The sequence below is a fragment of the Carlito syrichta genome, unplaced genomic scaffold, assembly GCF_000164805.1.
Source record: "Carlito syrichta isolate Samal-C Ts95f unplaced genomic scaffold, Tarsius_syrichta-2.0.1 Scaffold314291, whole genome shotgun sequence".
Lineage (NCBI taxonomy): Eukaryota > Metazoa > Chordata > Mammalia > Primates > Tarsiidae > Carlito > Carlito syrichta.
The window spans coordinates 341,440-364,107 of NW_007258387.1; the positions used below are offsets into that span (position 1 = coordinate 341,440).

At 35.5% G+C, this 22,668-nt stretch overlaps 1 protein-coding gene across 5 annotated transcripts; it reads left to right on the plus strand.

Moving 5' to 3' along the window:
* Positions 1-8,573: 8,573 nt before the first annotated feature.
* On the plus strand, positions 8,574-21,695 carry MTRF1L (mitochondrial translational release factor 1 like). Of its 5 annotated transcripts, XR_002482729.1 has the most exons (8): positions 8,574-8,875; positions 12,266-12,345; positions 16,076-16,259; positions 16,726-16,889; positions 18,433-18,550; positions 19,687-19,823; positions 20,861-21,172; positions 21,486-21,695. XR_002482729.1 is itself a non-coding variant. In XM_008071342.2 (7 exons), exons 1-7 carry the CDS (start codon positions 8,623-8,625, stop codon positions 21,059-21,061), a joined length of 1,137 nt encoding a protein of 378 aa, XP_008069533.1. In that variant the 5' UTR covers positions 8,574-8,622; the 3' UTR covers positions 21,062-21,218. The 5 variants fall into 5 exon arrangements, 3 of the variants coding, with proteins under 3 accessions (XP_008069533.1, XP_021574861.1, XP_021574862.1); XR_505222.2 differs by lacking the exon at positions 21,486-21,695 and having other exon boundaries at positions 19,593-19,823; positions 20,861-21,048; XM_008071342.2 differs by lacking the exon at positions 21,486-21,695 and having other exon boundaries at positions 20,861-21,218.
* Positions 21,696-22,668: the final 973 nt, after the last annotated feature.

The following is a 22,668-nucleotide window of genomic DNA, read 5'->3' on the forward strand; positions in this document are numbered from 1 at the left end:
ATCTTCTAGCTGCCATATTATTTTTTATAAGTACACCAAATCTTTAAGAAAAAATACTTGCCTGATGTTGTCATGTACATCTGACCTTCAAGAAAACGATATCCTGTCATGCATAAAAGTGATGATGATGATAATAGTAATGTGTCATATTTATATCACAATGTTACATTTGAATATTAATATCCCCTGGAGACTATTTTTTTAATCTTAAACTGAATGAGTATAATACTGAGTAACCTAAAATGGAAGTTTTAAAAAGATTTATATCCACTGAGAACACTGGCCTTATATTAAGGATGATATTAAAATTATAGGTTTTCTTTGTCATTTTTTTTAACTACCTCTCATTTTTTAATTTATTAAACATGTTTTTTAAAAAACAAATTTGGGGTTTTCTTTTTACATTTATTTTACTTAAAAGGATGGCATCGCAAGTTTCTTTTTCCATAAGCTTAAAACATTTCAAGAATTTTTTTAAGTGAATATGATTTTCTAATTTATATAGACTTCAGGAGACATGTTAAAAGGGCTATTATCTATTCCCTATGCAAATATTTTAACTGTTGCAGTGTTTGACAAAATGGGATTTAAAAAATTGCAAAGTAGAAAGCAAAATATTCTGTTTACACTGGCGTTGCTGACTATCCTACCATATTCAGCACTTTTAAATACATTATTTATGAAAATGTAGTTAAAATGCAAAATAGAAAATATTTATAATAATTTCTTTTAACAAATGTTTGTTTTTTTTGAAAGTGTTAGTATGTTAAAACATATTTTATCCATGTCACTTAGATATTTACTATTTGAATAATAGTTTTCAGTAATATGTTGAAAAAGATAGCTATGAAGATGTTTACAAAAACTCTTATTTTTTTCCTAAAGAGTAAAGACAAAACTAAAAGAAACATCACTTCTATTGTGAAGTTCTATTGTTCCTAAATTATTTAATTTTTTTCTTGATTAAAACTGAGTTTATTATGCTACTATGATGTATACACATATATGGTATAGTATCATACTTGTTTCTGTGTTTGAAGTACAATAAATTGGTGCACATGACTAGAAGATATGTATTATACTATGATACACTGCATGCATCAATCTTTTTAAATGTAGACTTTATATTCTTGTTGTTACTATATATGATGGTGACCTGCTAGTCATAAGTTATCTTTATAAGATACTTTGGACTATTAGATGAATTGTCTCTTTGACAATACCTTTAACATTTTACCAAATGTAAAAGATAAGGGCCCTTATAAAGAGTCCTAGTCTCTAAACTGGGCATTTGTAGAACACAAATTTTAAAGTTGGTATATCCTTTTGAAACCTGATTAGGAAGTTGTGTTGAGAAAGATTCTGGAACAGATTTACACATCAGATGTAGTAACCATGTTATGTGAGCATTTCTGTGCTTAAATCATATTTTTGGAGTAGGGGAGGGTTTCTCATTTAAAAATGTGTCTGTATATTCTTGCAGTGCTACCAATTTTTAAAGTATGGTATAATTCCTTCTGTTTAAATTACATAGCTATAATAAACAAAAAGTCCTCAACTGGTGTCTATGCTACCATTCCAAGAGCACAATATTTGTTTTAGTAGAATTAGATTTTTCCCTAGTGAGTAAATTTCTTCCTGGGGAAAAATCAGCACTTTAAAAGAAACACTCTGTATTTTAGTTTGCCAAGATATCTTTGTATGTTGTTAGAATTTGCCAATGCACGCAGAAATAGGTTAATGCACTTTCTATAGTGCTTAACTTCAGACATATCTATAATACAAAGAAAAGCAGAGGATATAGCGTATGCATATATAAATAAATTGGAGAGCCAGTTCTCTTCAGAGATTGATCAAGTACATAAATCACACCAATAATAGATGGGTGACATTTCTTTACTCTGGTTGTTATGTTACCCAAAGGTAGTTTAGGTGTTCTGACAGTGTTACAGAGTGCATACGAACAAGAGCAAAACACAATTGTGATACTGGAGTTATGAAATACAAAAGACTATAATGTGATTTTTTTTTGAAATCTTAAAAATATGTACATAGAATGATATTTGGTTATGGTGCATGGAGTGTTTATTAGTATCCTTTGATGCTGCCTAGGTTCTGACTTATGAATAAATTTGTATTGTTTATTTACCTGGTAGTTCAGTTTTGCAAAGAGACTATAGAAATAGGTAAATAATAATTATTTTTAGAGGCAAAAATACATTTTCATCCCATTAATATTATTTAAAATAATATCAGATACTTAATTTTTACTTTACCCATTTTTTCTACACTTTCAACTTCTACTGAAAAAAAATCATATTATAATTGCAACAAATTACACTTGCAAAAAATACCAATAATCAGATGCTTTGGTAGAGAAGTGTAAAGGGAAGAAATATACAATCAGAAAATTGAAAAATATAATCCTTTTTTGGAAACCACCTAACATTTCTTAAAGAGATAGAAAATGTCTATAGTTAGAATCCTATTAAACATGTATTTTGAATACTTTGAGCTTGATTCATTGGCAAATTATTTTGAAAGGTGGTAAAGATATTTCCAGAAAATATTCTTGCCCATCTATTTACATTGACAGTTTATGACCCAAATTTTCAGTTATTGTTCATATACTTATATTTTAGTGTTTTCAATTTTTAAATGTCTGACCAATATAAAATGTTTGTTTTCCTGAGAAAACAGTATTCAATCTGTAAAATTTTAGTAATTCTCCACTTGTACAATTGCAAATATTTATCAATAAAATTGATACCAAAAACTTGCTTCAGATTATCTCTGCAACATTTACAATATCCTTGCAATGCACAACAGTGCACAGAGTGATAAGTATTGTTTACAAATACCAGACTTTGATTTTATTGTAAGTATTTTTATAATTATTACTCTTACAGTTATAGTCCTCTCCAACCCCAAGTGACATCTTTTCAGATGAATTCAAAGGGATATCAAGAATTTGACTATCAAAGGCAATTTACTGCCCTGACTGATAACAGGTCCCAGTTTGGGAGTTAAATTTATTCCGATGATCAAAGCTCTAATGAGTAGGGAAAAAGAAACCCTATTAAGCACTGATGACCACAACCACGAGTAATATTTTAATATGTCATATTAATATCCTATCAATGTGAAATTAATTCTTCCCTCATTACTTCTCATATTGTCTCTTTACTGTTTCAGAAATTTCAGAATTTTAAAACTGTTGACTTATACCTAACTGCTTTTCACAACATTGCAGCTTTCAAATAGAAATATTTTAGAATTGTTAAACAGATTGTGTTTCTGTCTTAGGGTTAAATGCATTTCCTTTCTAAAGCTCTAGCTTTTATTGCTGTATTAAAAGGATGTCACATACAATGCTTACTCATGAAAATGTATGTCTGCAAATTCACTTATGGAGTATAGTGTGAAAACATTAGGAACTTATACAAATTTGATTTCAAGTTACATATGTGTCTCATGTGACTTTGGGCAAATCATTTATCTTCTAAGTCCATCTCCTCATCTGTAAACAAGGAATATTATCCTTAATCATCAGGATGGCCATAAGCATCAAACAAACATGGAAAGAATAAAATGGAACACATAACATTATTTATTGAAGTTCATCAGCTCAATAATTGCTTTTATAGGGGATTGTCTGTATTGTCATTTTAATGTACTTTCCCCCTATTTTTTCAAAATGTACCTTTAAAATGCGATTTAATTATTTCATTAAAATACAATCTTATTTTGAGATAGAGAATATCTATGCTATTGTTTTATTCAATAATGTAATTCAGTCACTATTTTCAGTTCACCAACATCATATCAAATCTATAGAAACGTTTCTTTCAATGACACACATACACTTAGATATAACTGTAGGTTAAAATTAAGTTTAAATAAGATAAATCACTGAAAATTTTATTTCCAAAGGAAAACATTGCCAAACATAGGAATAGTATAAATATCAAGTCATTTTCCAAATATATAAATGGATGACAGGGCTAAAACTGTGTTATAAGAAACTGACCATTATAAAACATCATTTTTAATATTAAGGTAGTATTCTTTAACAGTGTACCATGAAAATAAAAAAGTTGATAAAAGATGGTAATGTTTTCATAAAATCTTTCATTAAACCTTTTACTTTTGAATAGTTTTAGATTTACAGAAAAACTGTACATTTAGTACTGAGAGGTCCCATATACTTCCATGGGACATTTGTCAAAATTAATGAACCAATATTGATTCATTAAGTCCATACTTTATTCAGATTTCCTTAGTTTTTACTTAATGTCCTTTTTCTGTCTCTAAAGCCCATTCAGATTACCTCATTACATTTAGTAGTCATGTCTCCTTAGGCTCCTCTTAGCTGTGAGTTTCTCAGGCTTTGTTTTTGATGACTTTAACAGTTTTGAGGAGTACCGGTCTGGCAGTTTGTAGAATGTTTCTCTGTAGGGATTTGTCTGATGTTTTTTTCTCATGATTAGACAAGGCTCTTTGCTTTTGGAGAGATAAAGTACCATTCTTATCACAAGATATCAAAGGTACATGCTATCATCATGACTCCTCTTACATATTGATATTAACCTTGAAACACCTGGCTAAAGCAGTGTTTGTTAATGTTGACCAGCTAGCTGAGGGAATGCCTGTTGATGCTGACCCTTAGTCACCTGGTCTGAGGTAGCATCTTTTAGATTTCTCCATAATAAGGAAATTTTTTTTTTTTTTTTTTTTAAGAGATGGGGTCTTGATATGTTGCCCAGGCTGGAGTGCAGTGGTGTGATCAAAGCTCACTGCAGTTTGAACTACTAGGCTCAATCTATCTTCCCCCAGCCTCTCAAGCAGCTGAGACTAAAGGTTCATACCAACACACCCAGATATATTTATTTTTATTATTTTAGAGACAGAATCTTACTATGTTGTCCATGCTGGTCTTGAACTCCTGGTCTGAAGCAATCTTCCCACCTCAGCCCCCCAAAGTGCTGGGATTATAGGCAGGCATGAGTCACTGTACCTGGTCTAGTAATACATTTTTAAAAGAGATTATATTGAAAGTAAAATTTCTGATCATTTACACTGAGCAAAAATAAATTATTAGCAGATTCCTCAACACTAATATTATGTTTCATTAAATAATTAACAAATAGTATGAATATACAATACACTGGAAAGTGAAATTGAAAAATAAAATGCCAAAAGTCTTACCTTGAATAGTCACTTAATAGAGGTGAAAATTATTTTTTTTCCTCTTGAACTACCTGAATAATTCCCTTGATCTTCCACATACTTTGGGTATTAAAGATCTTAGTCTTACTGTCATATGAGGTAACACAAATCGATAACCATTTTGCTTTGTGCTTTTCTTTATTGTCCTCCATTGAACAATGAACACTGACTACTGGAATAATGTAAAAGACTTGATATTTCTCTCCTGGCTTTAACCTATTTGTCAAATATTCAGTGTTTCTTATATATGATTTTAAAATGTTTACTAGGTGTTGCAAATAATTTGATTGTGTTTGGTTCCATAAAATTTATTATATTGAACATGTACAATTTTTTACTACTATGCTCATTGTACTTAATAATCTATATCCATAAACCAGACTCCACCCATATTTGTTAGTGGACTATAAAGAAGTTTTGAATGCATGAATACAACTTAAAAGGCACCATGCTTGGTTACTGTCAGAGTAACTGTAGGTACCCATAAATTGAATAGATAATTCAGAGTATGTTTCCTCCAAATTAAGTTTTTGTTGATTTTTATTTCCCCTTCTTTGAATCAGTTTTACCTTTTTAACTATGTACAATAATACACTTTCTGAAAATACTAGAATTTTCACATGTAATAGAATTTGAGCATGACAATAATGTAAGAAAATTCAGAAGTTCAAACTAGGTACTTTTTTTAGTTTTCCAAGTAAATCAAACTACAGCTGTTTTCATTTTACTATATTGTGGAAACCTATGGATATTGTAAAATGCATATGCATTACATTGACTTTCTTAAAATGTTTTGAATTAATAAAGAATTCACCAATGTATCCTTAGACAAGTCACTATTTCCTCATTGATGTAACACTATAGGAATAAAAGGTACACTTATGTGTTACTTAAATTCCTTATGCATCTGAGGGAAAATAATAAATTTTGGCTAGATTCTTTACATTGTTCTCTAAGGCCCATTGTTTATTACAATTTTTCACCTTTTATAAATAATAAACTATATTATTGAAATGATTTACGTTTTGAGAATTCGGCTGAGAGATTTATCATGTTAAATTCAAATGACTCCCACCATTGCTATGGTTTAAAAAAATGCAAAGTTGAGTTTAGACTTGGGAAATAACTATAACTAATAGAGATACAAACAGCCTGACCACTGCTGTTCTATACTCAGATGAGAAGTAAAGTAAAATGGGTTTTAAGCACTTACACCAATCATACAGCAAAAAGTTGTATAAGGTAGTGTAGCTTGAATACACAAAGTGAAACGAAGAACTGAAAGAATTGGTTTTAAGTGACCCAACTATTTTTGCTTTCTATTATTTGGAGAGTCAGTTTATTCTTCCACTTCACTCTGCATTTGTATGTAGTATTAAGTGATTAAATAGAGGCAATGCAAACTCATTTTTTGTTTTTTGAGTTGGGGTCTCACTCTGTCACCCAGGCTGGAGTGCAGAGGCACGCAAGCTCACGGCCTCTCCAGCATGGACCTGCTGGGCTCAGCCATCCTGCCGCCTCAGCCTTCCAAGTAGCCAGAACTACAAGTGTGTGCTAGCTACCACGTCCAGCTAATTTTTGGTTTATTGTAGAGACGAGGACTCACCAAGTTGCCCAGACTGGTCTCGAACCTGAGGGCTCAGGCAATCCACCTGCCTAGGCCTCTCAAAGTGCTGGGATTACAGGCTGAGCCACCGAGCCTGGCTGCAAACTCATTTTCTAAGAATTTTATATTTCACCTCAATAGTTTTGATGAGCAAGGATGTTGTAATCTTGATAAGAGCTCCCATTTTTTTTTTTTGTCATTTGATTTTAAAAGATTAAATTAGAAGCTGTACTGAAAGAGGTAATTTATTACAACAGTGAAACACCACTTAGGAGACCCTGACCAAGCCAGTTAGATAGTGATAGTTCCTAGAAGCAGTGGTCAGTCTTGTATTATCAAGTTGTCTTGGTGTATTTATTTTCTGGTGAGCTGTGAATAGGTCCTTTGAAGACTGCAAAGCACTACACCAACAAACTACAGTATTCCTGGTATCTGTTCCCTATTTGCAGTTTTTTGGGAAGGGACGGGGAAGGGCTTTTGAAGGCGGGTCTATGAAGGCTTCGTTGTGATGTAATTCATTGTCACACGGATTCAGCCTCTTTAAAAAGTAGCTGGCTAGACGGGCTCGGTGGCTCAGCCTGTAATCCCGCGCCTTTGGGAGACTGAGGTGAGTGGATTACCTGAGCCCGCGGGTTCGAAACCCGCCTGGGCAGGCGAGACCTCATCTCTACAATTAATCAAAAAAATTAGCCGGGCGTGGTAGCGCGCACCTGTAGTTCCGGCTACTTGGAAGGCTGAGGCGGAAGGATCGCTGGAGCCCAGCAGGTCGAGGCTGCGGTGGCCGGGAGCGGTCACTGCACTCCAGTCTGGGCGACAGAGTCTGACTCCAAATAGATAGATTAGATAGATAGATAGATAGATAGATAGATAAAAAGTAGCTGGCCAGGAATCTCTGACTAGGAGTAAGCAGGAATGAAAAACAGGTGAGGAAGAGCGGTCACTGCACTCCAGTCTGGGCGACAGAGTCTGACTCCAAATAGATAGATAGATAGATAATAAAAAGTAGCTGGCCAGGAATCTCTGACTAGGAGTAAGCAGGAATGAAAAACAGGTGAGGAAGAAAGTCGTCTGAAAGCAAGTAAATTGAGTAGCATATGAAGGACAGGTTAGATTTTCCAAATTCATTTGGTGGTTATCTTAGAGCACGCTTGTCATGTCCTCATTCACACGAACCTGATTCATCGTCGAAAACAGAAACATGAGCAAGAATAAAGCAAGAGTGAACACACACACACACACACACACACACAGATGACCATCTCAAAATTCGCTTTTGGAGACCAATGGCCAGGCTGGTCCTGGGGACAGACTTCCGTGGCTGTGGTCCCATCTCCGGCGGCGGACTCGGCCCTGCTCTCTGCTGCGGCTCTGGAAGCCTCCTTTCCCCCATAGACACTGGGCAACAAATCCTCGCCGTCAGAATAGACTGGCACCTCGCAACCTTACACTTCCGGACCAACACGCCTCCGGGGCACGAGCTAAGAGGGAATTAGAGGAGATGCCCGAGGTCTCGGGGACCGCCCTGCAGACCAGCTGAAACTCCACCTCTTCCTCTCCCTCACAGCTCTCCGCTCTGCTCCCCAGCTTTTGGTCACATGAATTTCACCGCGTTCCTACGCTCGGGCGGAAGTGCCCGCCAGGGTTTCCGGGAGGCCGGGCACAACTGAGGTGTACACTGGGCGGGGCGTAGTCAGTTCTCGACCCTATTTCCTGCTGTGTAGTATCACGTGACCTGCTCTGCCCAGAACTTCCGGTTCTGCTCAAGTTTTGGGCGCTGGACTTTAGCGATGCGGTCCCGACTTCTTTGGGGCGCTGCTCGGTGTCTCTGGGCCCTCGGAGCTACTGGTCCGGCCCGCCGGCCCCTAAGCTGCGATACCCCGCCGCTGGAGGAGCTCTTCGCCCGGGACGGGTCCTTGCGGACTTTCCTCGAGCGCCAGGCGGGGTCTGGAGCCCTGGTCAGCAGGCCCCAGTTGGCGTCGGCGGCCAAGCTGCTGAGTGAGAAGGAGGGGGAGCTGCGGGAGATCGAGCACTTGCTGCGCGGTAAGGGCACGGCCAGGGAGAGGCGTCGGAGCACGTTCTCGACTCTTCGTTTGCCTTTTCTACGATGTCACTGGCCAGGTGCCCACACTTTACCCGAGCTTGACACTGCTCACTTGCAGACGTTTTTGTTTTGGATCAAAGGTCAAGACATGCATGCCTTCTGACGCCATCCTTCCCCGAGAGCTCTTGTACTCCCTTGCCGCTGTGTTCCGCCCGTTTGTACGCGTTTATTAGTCGCATCTTTTCCGGCGGGAGCTTCTTAGCTAAGGACAAGTAAGGCACTGGCTCTGTGATGAGCTCCAGAGCCGTGTTCTCAACATAGGGTGTGGAGACCGTCTTCAATAGTATCAGGAGTGGTGCTTGTCAAGCCAGACTTAGGACTCAGAATCTGAGACCTTGGCATGATAAGCATCTTTAACAAGTTTCCCAGGTGTTTCGCGTATATTGGGCTCTGGAATGGGGCTTAAAGTGTCTGCATTGCTACAAGCTCCCAGGCAGGCGGAGCTGCAGGTCCATTGTCCACTTTACTGGTCCCTTACTATGCCCCAGCATTTGCTTAGTTAGACACTACTAATTACCAAAAAATTATGGAACTGGCTTTTAGGAGCTTACGGCTTAGTAAAGGAGTTGTCTGATAATTAAGTAAAATTATGAGTGAATGTTTAGCCTGTTCAATAAAGACCAGGGTGTTTTTTTTTTTAAAGGCCGAAATTTAAACGGGGCTTGAAGAGTAGGCAGGAGGTTGTCAGATGGTGCAGGAGAAGGGAATTGAAGGCAGAGGTGACCAGCAAGAGTAAAGGTACCAAATTGGGAAGTTACAATATGGCAGGAGCAAAAAACAGGTGTGGGAGATAATGTAATCAAAACTTGAAATGAGAAAGAACTTTACATCACAAAGAATTTCTATTTGTTTCTATAAACCATGGGAAATTAGCATGTTTTCAACCAAGAAGTGACATCTTTGGAAAGAAATTAATGTTGGCATCAGTGTTGAATTGGCTGAAAGCCAAGGGAGGAAGCTGCTGAGACAGTCCGAGGGAGAGGTGATGATAGGTATAGGTCTGACTCAAAAAACATTCGGAGCCAGGATTTGGTGGCTTATCCCGGAGAAGGATGAACAGAGAATGAATTCTAAGAAAAGTCTTAGGGTTCTGGCTTTAGGACATGATTGTACTGCTAATTAAGATGAAAATATAAACGTTGAATCGAATTTAGGGGAAAAAATAAGTTTTGCGTTGAATGGCCATATTAGGTTAAGAATACCCATGAGAAGGACATTCACATAAAGACACCCGTAATAATCTAAGAGAAAACACTACTGGCATAGGAGAAAAATTGAGCTTAAATAATCATGTGAGATTTGTACATGATCAACGTTACAAGTAGATGAGAATACTAGGGGAAAAAGATAGGAAAAGTCTAACAAGGCCAGAAACGCATACTATTTCAGGAGCAGGAAGAGGAGAAAGCTAAATAGATCAAGAAAGAACCAGTAGTGCTTTAGGACCTAGCAGATTAATAAATGAAGCTGTAAAAACAAAATTTCAAGAAGCAAGAAATGGTCAGTACCTGACTTATAAGAGATAAAGCTCACCTTTTCAGCTCACAGCGAAATAAGTCTTTAGGTTTGGCAATTTTGTCTCTGGTGATTTAAAAAACAAATAGTTTTAATGTGATTATTAAATCCAGCCTGAAAAGTAAATTAGAGTTAACAGACAAGAAATAATAAATATTTCATTTTATTTCCAGAAAGCTGCATGAGAAAAAAGTGGGTGACAACAAGCAGTTACTTCAAGGGTTGGAAACAAAAGGACCCTTTTAGAATAAGGAAACCTTAAACATCTTTGTATCTTTGTTAACAGAGAGAAAGAGTAGGCAGGCACGTGGTTGGTGCCCAATAAATATATGTTGATTTATGATACTGAAAGAGGACGTAAAGAACTAGTGTTATTACCACTGCCTATGAATAGAGCTGCACTATCCAGCACAGGAGCCAGTAGCCACACATGGCTCTTGAGCATTTTTATGTGGCTAGTCTGAATTGAGATGTGCTGTAAGTGTAAAGCACACAGATTTCAGACTTGGTATAAAAAATAATATTTTATGTTAATTACATGTTGATAATATATTGGGTATACTGGGTTAAATAAAATGTAATATTAAAATTAAATTACTTCTAGATCTAGACATTATTTCCAGTCTCCTTAGCCTTGCAGAAATGAAAGGCACCCTAGAGGTCATCCATCTCAGAACTTCCATTTAACTCTTGACATAATTGAAACTCAGAGAAGTTGAGTGTGTTGCCCTAAGAACATCTTAGCGATTGAGCTAGGGATATAATTCATTTTTCTTTTAAAATTCAGCACATTTCCCATTTTACCAAATCTCCTCCAAACCATACACTTGCCAAAATAATTTTCACCAATGCTTCCTATACTTGCCTATCTCAATTTTGCTGTTGTCATTTACTGTCCTTGAGTTAATCTTACTTTCCTTGTTCTGTCCATCCCCAAAACAAATTCCTTCAAGGTACTATTGTTTTAATATTTAATCATATGGTGCTTTAAGTTATTTGTTGTGAAGTTTTCTACTCTAGAAAAAATATTAAGTAACTAAAATTATCTATAATGCTGCCTTGAGGGTAGGTCTTATATATGTATTATCCCCAATTCTCAGCATGGTTAGTTCTTAATAGATAAGAAGGCAAACTTCATAAGAGTTTGAACTCAACAGAGAACAATTTGTAATAACTAAAAAATTTCCTCTCCTTCCTCTTCTGTATAGCTGCACATTGTCCATAAGGTAGAGGAATGAGAAGTATATTTATAAGGTAAACATCAGAACTCAAAGATGAAACATGAGTAGGGGTAAAGCCAGAGAGAGAGAATTTCATGGAAACATTCTGTAAACAATTAGGCAAAGTCTAATAAATTGGTTGGAGACTTGTTTTATACTAATGAAACATTTACTTATAAGATGATAAGTTTCTACTTTTTAATTCAGTTTTGGCTAACTGGTGAAACTTTCTGGCTTTTTAACTAGCTCAATGCGTTTGTTATTATACAGCCTAAGTTGGGAAACTAAAAGCATCTTTATCTATGTGACTATTTTATGGAGGTGAAATTATAGAAAAGTTTTGCTATAAAAAATTTTATATTTTTCTATAGAGACCTTTTTTACTTTTAGTTTTACTTGTACTTTATTTTATGATCAGAAAAAAATGTTTTATACCTGCATGCTTATGAAGACAAATGTTTAAAATACTACTATTAATTAATGGCATTTCTTTAAAGGGCATTTATTTTTCCCTTCAACTATGCTAACAATAAACCTAAACCTGTCAATTTAACACTAATTAAGATAAACCTCACTGCTGCCTTTTTTTCTTAGATGAGAATGAAGACTTACAGAAACTTGCAGAGAATGAAATAGCTTTGTGTCAAAAAGAAATAACTCAGTTGAAGCAACAGGTATGATATTTTTGCAAAAAATAAAGCATTAGTGCTGTGACACATTTTATTGGAGGCTTATAAAAAAATTCAAGAAGAAAATAGATTGTTACTATTTAGAATAAAATACTTTTTTAAGAATTATTATTTTCCAGCTTTATGTAAGTATAATTGACAAATACATATCAGTAATGTGAGGTTATAGGTATATAATGTGTATAAGGTATATAGTGAGGTATTTTGATATATGCACAGTTTGAAATGATTACCATTATTAAACTGGCTTTTAAAGCAGAAAAAGATCAACTATATGTAATCCTGATTTTATCATACTAAAAGGATTGTAAGGCTGTCACAGAAAGGTGAATGCCACATTGATAGCATTTTTTTTAAAGGCAGTGAAATATTGGCATATCTCCCTTGGTTTTTTTAAGGGGATAGAGGTAACACTAGGTAGAGGACATTATGTGAAGGAACTTAAAAGTTCATGAAAAAATGACATTAAAATTTTTTTTAAATGCATAAACTAATTTCTTGACATGAGCTCCATCAAGTTCAAGACACTACTGTATAATCAATGATAACCAGCATTTAGTCTATCCCTAAAGAACTTAGAGTCCTGGGAACTTAACCATGTCAATGATGTGGTGTTTTACATTATTAACCAAAGAAAAATGGGTGCCCTTTACAGATATTTTTAAGATTAGAAACCCAATTTTAAAAAAAGAAGGAACCAAATCAGGACTAAGTGGATATTTCCCTTGTTTGATGAGAGGAATAAGCAGGAATGTTGTCATGGTGGAGAAGGGCTCTCTGATGAAGCTATCTTAGGCATTTTTCTGCTAAAGCTTTAGCTAACTTTTTCAAAACTCTTCTCAGAATAAGCAGGTGTTACCATTCTTGGTCCTTGCTGAACAACAACAAGAAAATAGTCTTAAGCAGCCCAAAAAACTGTTACCATAACTTTTGCTGTTGATTGGTGTGCTTTTGCTTTGACTAGACCACGTCCATCTCTGGATAGCCATTGGTTTAATTGTGTTTTGTTTTCAGGATCATACTAATAAAGTCATCTTTCATATTCTGTTACAATTCTTCGAGGAAATGTTTGCTTACCTCTAGTTTTTCAGCCAGAATTGTGTAACCTGAACTAGTTGAGATGTCTATGGTGTGCTATTGTTTCTGCTATTAATTGTTGGTCCTCTTCTGTTAGGGCACAAACAAGATGAATTTTTCCTTGCAAATTGATTTGAATGGTCTGCCACTGCAGTCTTCATCTTTGTCATCTTGTCCCTTTTTGTTTTGTTTTTTTGAGTAGAAGTCTCACTCTGTCTTCCAGGCTGGAGTGCAATGGCACACTCACGGCCACTGCAGCCTCCACTTGCTGCACTCAGGTGATCCTTCCGCCTCAGCCTTCCAAGTAGCTGGAACTACAGGCACCAGGCATGCACCTCTATGCCTGGACAATTTCTTGATTTGTTGTAAAGACAAGGTCTCACCAAGTTGCCCAGAGTGGTCTCAAACCCCTAGGCTCAGCAGTCTTCTAACCTCTGCCTCCTAAAGTGCTGGGATTACAGGCGTGAGCCACTGTGCCCAAACTGCTGATTTCTTTGTGTCATTGTCTCCATAAATGTTTCATAAAGCACCAGTGATTTCACCATTCTTTCACCCAAGCTTAATCATCAATTTGATGTTTGTTCTTCAATTTTAACAGAATTCATGTTGCTCTAGTAGGAGCTCTTTTCAAACTGGTGTCTTATCCTAGTTCGTCAAACTAGATCCTATTCAGAAATATTATAACAAGTTAGATTATATATTTTGGTGCAAAAAAAATTGAAATCTAATTTCTTGAAGTGCTTTCGTAGAATGATGGTAGATTGTGAGCTCCTCAGAGTCAGGAATGTTTACTTTGTGTCTCTGGCACTATAAGAATGCCAAACCTAGCCGGGCTCAGTGGCTTAGCCTGTAATCCCGCACCTTTGGGAGGCTGAGGTGAGTGGACTGCCTGAACCCGTGGGTTCAAGACCCGCCTGGGCAACTTGGCGAGACCTCATCTCTACAATAATTTTTTTTAAATTAGCTGAGCGTGGTAGCGTGCACCTGTAGTTCAAGCTACTTGGAAGGCTGAGGCAGAAGGATCGCCGGAGCCCAGCAGGTCGAGGCTGTGGTGGCCGGGAGTGGCCACTGCACTCCAGTCTGGGCAACAGAGTGAGACTCCAACTCAAAAAAAAAAAGAATGCCAAACCTAGACTAGGTCCTCAAGATTTTAAGAACTAAATTATTTTGCTTTTATTTTACATCCAAAAGAATTGCATACATATAGGAGTCAGATGAAGAATAATCATTATATTAATTTAAAAGCACTGCTAATAATGTAAAGCAGAGCTTAAAGGTTCATAGCAGTTATCTCTGGGGATAATAAGTGAAAGAAATTTTAGATGAGGAGGAAACCAGCAAAAAGGGTGCTTAATTTTGAGATTCTGCCTCATCTTCAGCCACATGTGAAACTTATTGAAAATTAATGTCCCAATAATCTACTTTAGAGGAAGAGTTTCACTATAGGGTGAAAACTATAGTGTAGCTTGCCTTTTACTCATTTTCTATTTTTTGGGGGGTGGGGTAATTAGAAGGATATGTATATTTAAAGGTTTCTTTCTAGTGGCTAGGAATCAACAAACAGAAATAAAGTCTATTATTTTTTACTTCAAGATCTGAATGATATTTTATTGGCGTAGGCTAGAGAAATGGAAAAGTAGTGATAAGTATAGCTTCTAACCCTTAGGTGTATGATAGTTCAGAACTTAGGTATGCTTAGGTTCAATTCTAGCTCTTCATGTACTTTCTAGTCATATAATGTTGGGCAACTAGATTACTCAGCCCCTCTAAACTTAGTTGAATATCTTAAGGTAGAACTGTTAATAGGGTCTACCCAAGATTGTTAAAGAATTAAAGCATATATATACACACAGTGCTTAGCAAAATGCCTGCCATTTATTAAAAGTACCAGTAAATGTTGTCACCTTTTCTTATTAACTGACCTGATCTAAAAAAAGCTTTATCCTAGATCCCCTTTATTAGTACATACTTATGTGTGAAAAAATATACTATTGTAAAAGAAGGAAGACTGACCTGGCACAGAGGTCTTGTGCCTGCTTAGCCAGTAACTGACACTTTGACCTTTATCAAATCATTTATCCTCTGTTAACCTCAGTTTTCTTCACATGTGAAGTAATTGGACCAGGTCATGTCTAAGAACCTAAAGTTTCTTTTCTATAATAAGAAATTGTTATCAAAGAAATCTATAATAAGAAATAATTTTTAAAAATACAAAAGCAATTTGACTGCATTTGTTTTTCTCTCATACTGGACCTTAAGTTTACTGAGGATAGAGCTAGAATCTTCTTTCGCATTCTACATACAGTATAATGTCCTACACATAGCAAGCACTTAGTTCTTTTTAACTGAACAGAGAACTGATATAAAACAAAAGAGCTATAAGAGGTAATAAACAAGCCTGTAAATTTTAGCTACATTTTACAGCATTCATAATATAGTTATGACTTGAATACTCTATAGAAGTTATATATTACACAGTTCTAATTGGCAAGATTCTTGGACAGTACTTGGCAGTATTACTTGCTTGGGGAAACTTAAGTCCAACATTTAAAATTCCTGAATCTAATAATTTAGCTTTGTTTTGGGTAAGTTTTAATAATTCTTAATTATAGGAGGGGTAATATTTTTATATTTACAGATTATCTTACTTTTGGTTCCCTCAGAAGAAACAGATGAAAATGATTTGATCCTGGAGGTAACTGCTGGAGTTGGGGGTCAGGAGGCAATGTTGTTTACTTCAGAGATATTTGATATGTATCAACAATATGCGGCATTTAAAAGATGGCATTTTGAAACCCTAGAATATTTTCCAAGTGAAATAGGTCAGTAAATTGTTTAATTTGTTTTGGGTTAAATGTAGATTTAGTCAGTCTATATGTATCTTAGGAAAAGGGTTGAAAAGACCATGACTAGGATTTAGAACATATTTGTTTATATAGTTTGATGCCCATCGTTTATCTAATAAATTTGAATGCAAATATCAATTTTGAAATAGCCTGTAAAATGTAATAGATAATTATTTAGTAACATTAACCAATGAATTGCTAATGATTTTTAAAAGTGGTCTTTTACATGTGTTATTGATGTCAGTTCATTAGCCTCATAAGTACTTTAATAATTGGAAGCAGTAAAAGTATTAAAACACTGAATATCTTAATATGTTTTATAGTCTGTGCTTATATCCTTTTGTTCCTTTTAAAAACGTATTTCAAGTTAGTAGATGTGGTAGTCAATTATTTATAAATGACAGGAATAATGAAAATAATTGTTTCCCAACATTTTTTCAAGGTGGCCTTAGACATGCAACTGCCAGCATTGGAGGTTCAGAAGCCTATAAGCACATGAAATTTGAAGGAGGTGTGCACAGAGTGCAAAGAGTGCCAAAGACAGAGAAGCAAGGCCGCATCCATACCAGCACCATGACTGTAGCAATATTACCCCAGCCTACTGAGGTAAGGGATATGCCCCTCTTCTTGGAATCCTGTCCCTATCATAGTGCCTTGCCCCCAGAGTAACACTCAGAGGTTACTGAATTAAGTATCTCCTTTTCTTCTCATTTCGTGTTCCTCATTTATTTTGAGGTTTTTTTTTTAAAGAATCTATTATCTCAGTCCAAAAACTATACAGTAGATGGTAAGAATTATGAATTTATAAGTGTACAATCTTACATCGTATTTTAATTTTTTCCAGTAACACAGTCATTGTGAAACAATCTCTGTATTAATAACCCATTTAAATACAGACTGATTGTCTTTACAATATGTTGCTTTGACTGGTTCCTAGGGTATTAATAGCAAGAATGCTGTTGTAACAAGGGTAACTAACAGAATTGCTACTTCATAACCAATGACATCAATGGAAATACATTGCTACAGTGTTCATAATGAGTATACTTTATTCTCACAAAGCAAATTCACCATCTTTATTTTCAAGATAACATAGTTTAGAAGTTCTGTTTTGCTTAATTTCCCTTCTGGAAAGTGATACAAAATACTTGTTTTTCAGAATTAAATATGAATGCTTTGAGAGAAAGTTTGAATGTTTCTATATTAATTTTGGGAAAAGGTGCTGTTTGACTTTCTGTAATAGGGTTAGTGGAGTTCCTTTCTTTAGGTCTTAGTAATTTCTTTAGATCTAATTTTTGTGTGAAATCTAGCTGATAAACTAAACAGTTTTGGAGAGCATAAAGTAGAATAGGTGGTGGGAGCCATGCCTAGGTACTATTCACTTTGGTTTAAGCAACTTGGAGGTTGAAGGAGTTTTCAGGAAAAGATGGGAGAAGTCCATATATCATCTAATTCTTCTAGCAGCCATAAGACAGATTCATGCAAGGACTCTTGGAGGACGTAGGGAATGGTAGGATTCTTAACTGCCAGTGTTATGGACATGTCACAGGGCAGTTTGCAGTTGTTCATGAAACAGTGCTTTTTAAACCTAGTGCTTTGCATGGTGGCTTCCAGGACAGAGTGTTACCTTGATATCATATCCCAGTGTATTCATGAATTGATTCCATACCCGTGACTTGGCCACTGCCATATCCATTTGCCTTACCTCTACCTGCAAATATATTTGAAAAGAAACAAAATTAATTCTTCCTTTATTTATTAAGCTAGCATTGCATCCCCCTCCAGTAGTCTTTTTAAACTCAGAAAAATTCTATAAAATCTCACTTTAGCTCATTTATTCACAGTTCTAACAGTAGCTAACTTCTGCTACCCCTGTGGTAAAAGAAGGGTAATTTGAAGAGAAGCCCAGTTTTTGAGGATTAGGGAGGGATTGTTTTTCCCTATATTATGTTTTGATCCCCTACTCTTTCAAAAAAGGAAAAAAGCATTAAAATGGTATCATTCCAATTACTTTGTAGTCTTAAAATTAAACCTTCTCAACTTTACATGAATTCTGTACATAACAGATATTTACAAATGGGTAGTTCCTGCCTTTATACAGTTGGTACATATGGTTTTTTAAAATTTTGAATTTTCTTCTTCTATATAGATTAATCTGGTGATTAATCCTAAAGACTTGAGAACTGACACCAAGCGAGCCAGCGGGGCTGGAGGGCAGCATGTAAATACTACAGACAGTGCTGTCCGTATAGTTCATCTTCCAACAGGTATGTACTTACTCCTTCAACATAAAACACAAACACACACACACACACAAAATCAGTTTCTGAATGACTTATTGCCTACTGAAATAAATCCTCAACTACCAGAGGTACATACACTGCAAAAGATCCTTATTAAATTTTATACTTGTTTTATTTAGAATCCTTAGCTGATATTCTGTGGGATACTGCAAAGCCAGGAAGAGGGAGAGATCTAAGCCCAGGGAATTCCCATGTTAGTGACTGAGTAGAAGGTACGGATAGTCCTTCCAAGTAACTTTCTAAAATTTACACTTTGTTGGCAATTTTTTAAAATCCTCACAGTGAAGTGTCATGAGTTCTTCATTAATGCTCTAAGTCACTGATTCTTAGCCTTCTTGTGGGGAAAGGGAACATGGACTCCTTTCAAAAATCAAAGCATTGGACCTGCTAAACAAAAACATAAGTACATGCAAAGCTTTGCATATAATTTCAGGGGCTTCTTTCCATTAACTTCACTCACAGATCTTCAAGGAATCTGATGTAGAATGAAATGTGTTTTCAAAGTATTGCTACAGTGATTCACATGTGGATAGCAACCTGTGGATAGCAACCTATGGATAGCAACGCTTAGTTATCTAAAAAGGATAAAAGAGTTTCTTACTATGATCTCAATTAGGTATAATTCCCACAAACCTATAGTAGTTGTTAGGAGTGCTGGATTGCTATGATTTTGTTCTTTTAACTATAGGAAAATCCTCATGTTAAACTGAATGTCTTATGTCACACAGAGTATGTAAACAGAAATAGGAAAAAAATAGATATCTTCAAAAATACTAATAGTGATTATTCCTAGTAATATAATTTATAACTTTTATATATCTTAGTTTCTATAAGTAGGTATTACCTTAAAAACATTATAGTGACTAGCTGAGGAGAAACAATCCATATTAAATGATGTATGCTTATGGTTTAGTATGTATGCCTTCAACATGGAAATACTTTATAAGTTATTAAGTTTATAGTCTCTTTCTTTTTTATTAGAGTCCTGTTTTTTCCCCTTATAAAGGAAGAAGAAAAAGGATGAGAAGGACAAGGATTATTCCTTGATAATAAAGGAGATGTTTCTATTAAAACTCTTTAATTCTCATAACACTATTCAGGTGTTGTTTCTGAATGCCAACAAGAGAGATCTCAACTGAAAAATAGAGAGATGGCTATGAAAAAGTTACGTGCAAAACTGTACAGCATGCATCTGGAAGAAGAAACAAGTAAAAGATACAATGCTAGAAAGATTCAGGTAAAAATGAATTTATAAAATGCTTTTAAGAAATAAAAATGTTTTTTAGCTAACTCCCATTTTTTTTATGTATCAAAATTGTTTTAATATATCTGTCAAAGCAATTCTAGTAGTTTATCTAAGGGTTATACTTGCTTTGTAGTAATTTTACACACACACCCTATTTTCTATATTCAAAGACATTTTTCTCAGACTTCTAATCAAAGGTACTAAAACAAGATATACTGAATCCCCATTCATTTATAGTCCTTGGAAATTATAAAAGCAAGAAATTTGGAAAGGAAACCGAGATTTCTGCTTGGTATTTAATTTTATAACTACAGAGCTTTTTAAAAATATATATTATTCTAAAGATTTGGGGTACAATTCAGGATTAGGTATACAAGTGGACATCATACAGGTAAAGTTTGGGCCTCCCATTGGTCCCCACTTTGCCTGATTTGAGATCAGGTACCCTTATTGATGTTATGTGCTCCCCCACCCCTCCCCACCCCACGGTATCCCACTACTACCAGTCCCTTTCCCATACAACTACAGAGCCTTTTAAGAATTCCTCCATATGGGAAATTCATCATCTTGTCACCACATAAGGTGAATACATTAATTTAGAGATTGTATTCAGTTATTTGAATATCGGCTGTGTGCTAGTCTCTTTATATGCCATCAGTGTATAGTAGATATTCTTTGTATTTTGCAGATGGGGAAACTAAAGTTTAGAGTTGAAGTAAACTACCTGAAGTTATAGAGCATTGTAGTAGATATTATTTGTCTGTATTTTGCAGATGGGGAAACTAAACTTTAGAGTTGAAGTAAACTGCCTGAAGTTACAGAGCATTGAAGTAGTAGAGACAGAATTCAAATATTAATTTGTCTGATTTTAAAACCTATGTTATTTTTCTGTATCATGCTCTCATGACATTTGAAGATTGACAGTGTTTAAAATTCATGTTATAAATCAGGAACTTAATTTCTAAGTAAAATTTATAGGCAAGTTGACCTGAATCTATCTTTTTTTCTTTTCCTTTTTTTAAATATAGATTGGAACTAAAGGAAGGTCAGAGAAAATAAGAACTTACAATTTTCCACAGAACCGGGTCACAGATCACAGAATAAACAAGTCGCTGCATGATCTTGAAACTTTTATGCAAGGAGATTATCTACTGGATGAACTTGTACAGTCATTGAAGGACTATGCTGATTATGAGTCTTTAGTAGAAATTATTTCTCAAAAAGTTTGAGTTGGTCACTTATTAAAGACTTCATAGCTTAGAAAAACTCTACAGGAAATCACGTTGTGTGTAAAAATACCAGTATTCTCTTGAAAAATATTACAGTTGGAAATAATATGCATATATATTTTCTTTATTGGAAAATATAGTTTATTTTTAAAGTAAACTAGAGTCCATTGCCTTGCTAAGCTAGGGTGTGGCCATGTTTTCTTAAACTTTGGTCCCCTCCCCTTCCTTGGGGAGGTGCATTTCCTCTTTCTGACTTTCTAAATAAACTATATTTTCTAATCTTAAGGATAAAAAAGAATAGAGAGAAAGAGAAGAGTCGCCTCCCCAAGGTGGAGGAGGAGGGGGCCAACGCTGGGAAACCATGGCCTGGCCAGTGCTCAAAGAGCCAGGTGGCCACATCAGAGTTTAACAAAGCAATGGCCACATATTCTTAAGACAAAGATGATTTATATAAATCACTCAATTTATTAGTAAAAAACATACAATTTACATATGCTTCTCAATTTACAATAGGGTTATTTCCAGATAAACACATTGTAAGTCAAAAATATTGCAAGTCTATCATAATATTATGAGAAAGGGATTGGCAGTAGTGGGAAACTGCCAGGGGAGGAGGGGGCACAGCTCATCAACAAGGGTACCTGCATAATAAACATTTGTATACCTAACCCTGAATTGTACCCCATACCTTCAAAATTAAAAATTAAAAATATGTATATAGCAATTAAAAAATGTATTTAACACTGGCAACACAGCAGATTATCCACTATTTAATGGTTTGACTTACAGTTTTTCAGCTTTACAAATAGCTACAGAAGAGCTATGCATTCATAAGTTACAGTAAGCTCCTCGACTTAAAAAGGGGCTATGTCCTGATAAGCCCATCGTAAAGTAAAAAAAATCCTAAGACAAACCTATTGTAAGTGGGGACTGTAATCATGACTATGGTTGTAAATTTTGGATTCTTATAAGAAGTTGACAAAGGAAAATGGTCCTTTGTCCTGTTTTTATGTAAAAATTGGAAATCAAAAATTTGGTTTAACTATCGTGAAAAACGTCAAACATAAAATAGCAATATGACAGTAAATGCTATACTATGTTCCAGTCAGTAGATGGAAACCATACCATTAATTTGTACAGGGATCATTTTAATATAGAGAATTTTTAACTGATAATGGAATAGCTATTCAGAAAGATGAGAGAGAATTCAAATATGCTAGGACTCAGTAACGTAGCAAGGGCTTCTCTTCCCCACATAAGTCAGACATATTGGAAAAGGTATGGCTGCAACCTACTTGATGAAATTCCCTGGGTTGCTTTATGCCAAAGCTGGTGTGCAAAAGGTGGATCAGCTCTTGCAAGCAGAGAACCTAAAACTTCGCTACTAAGCAAGAAGCCTCCTGCTAGGGTGTGAGCAAAACTTGTTGGACAGAAAGCCCCAGTAGGTGTTTGTATTAGGGTTCTCCAAAGAAACAACCATTATAAGGATTGGCTGAAAAGTCCAAAAGGCTATAGTGTGAGCCAGGAGGCTAGAGACCCAGGGAAACCCAAAGGCAGTCTGCTGGTCAATTCTCTCTTGCTTGGGGGAGACTGGTCTTTTTGTTCTA

What these genes read in the sequence shown, in the direction of transcription:
- MTRF1L (XM_008071342.2), top strand. Translation starts at nt 8,623, where the DNA reads ATGCGGTCCCGACTTCTTTGGGGCGCTGCTCGGTGTCTCTGGGCCCTC. An exon ending in GATCGAGCACTTGCTGCGCG is followed by an intron (nt 8,876 to 12,265) that starts GTAAGGGCACGG and finishes TTTTTTTCTTAG; the next exon opens with ATGAGAATGAAGACTTACAG. An exon ending in TATTACCCCAGCCTACTGAG is followed by an intron (nt 16,890 to 18,432) that starts GTAAGGGATATG and finishes TCTTCTATATAG; the next exon opens with ATTAATCTGGTGATTAATCC.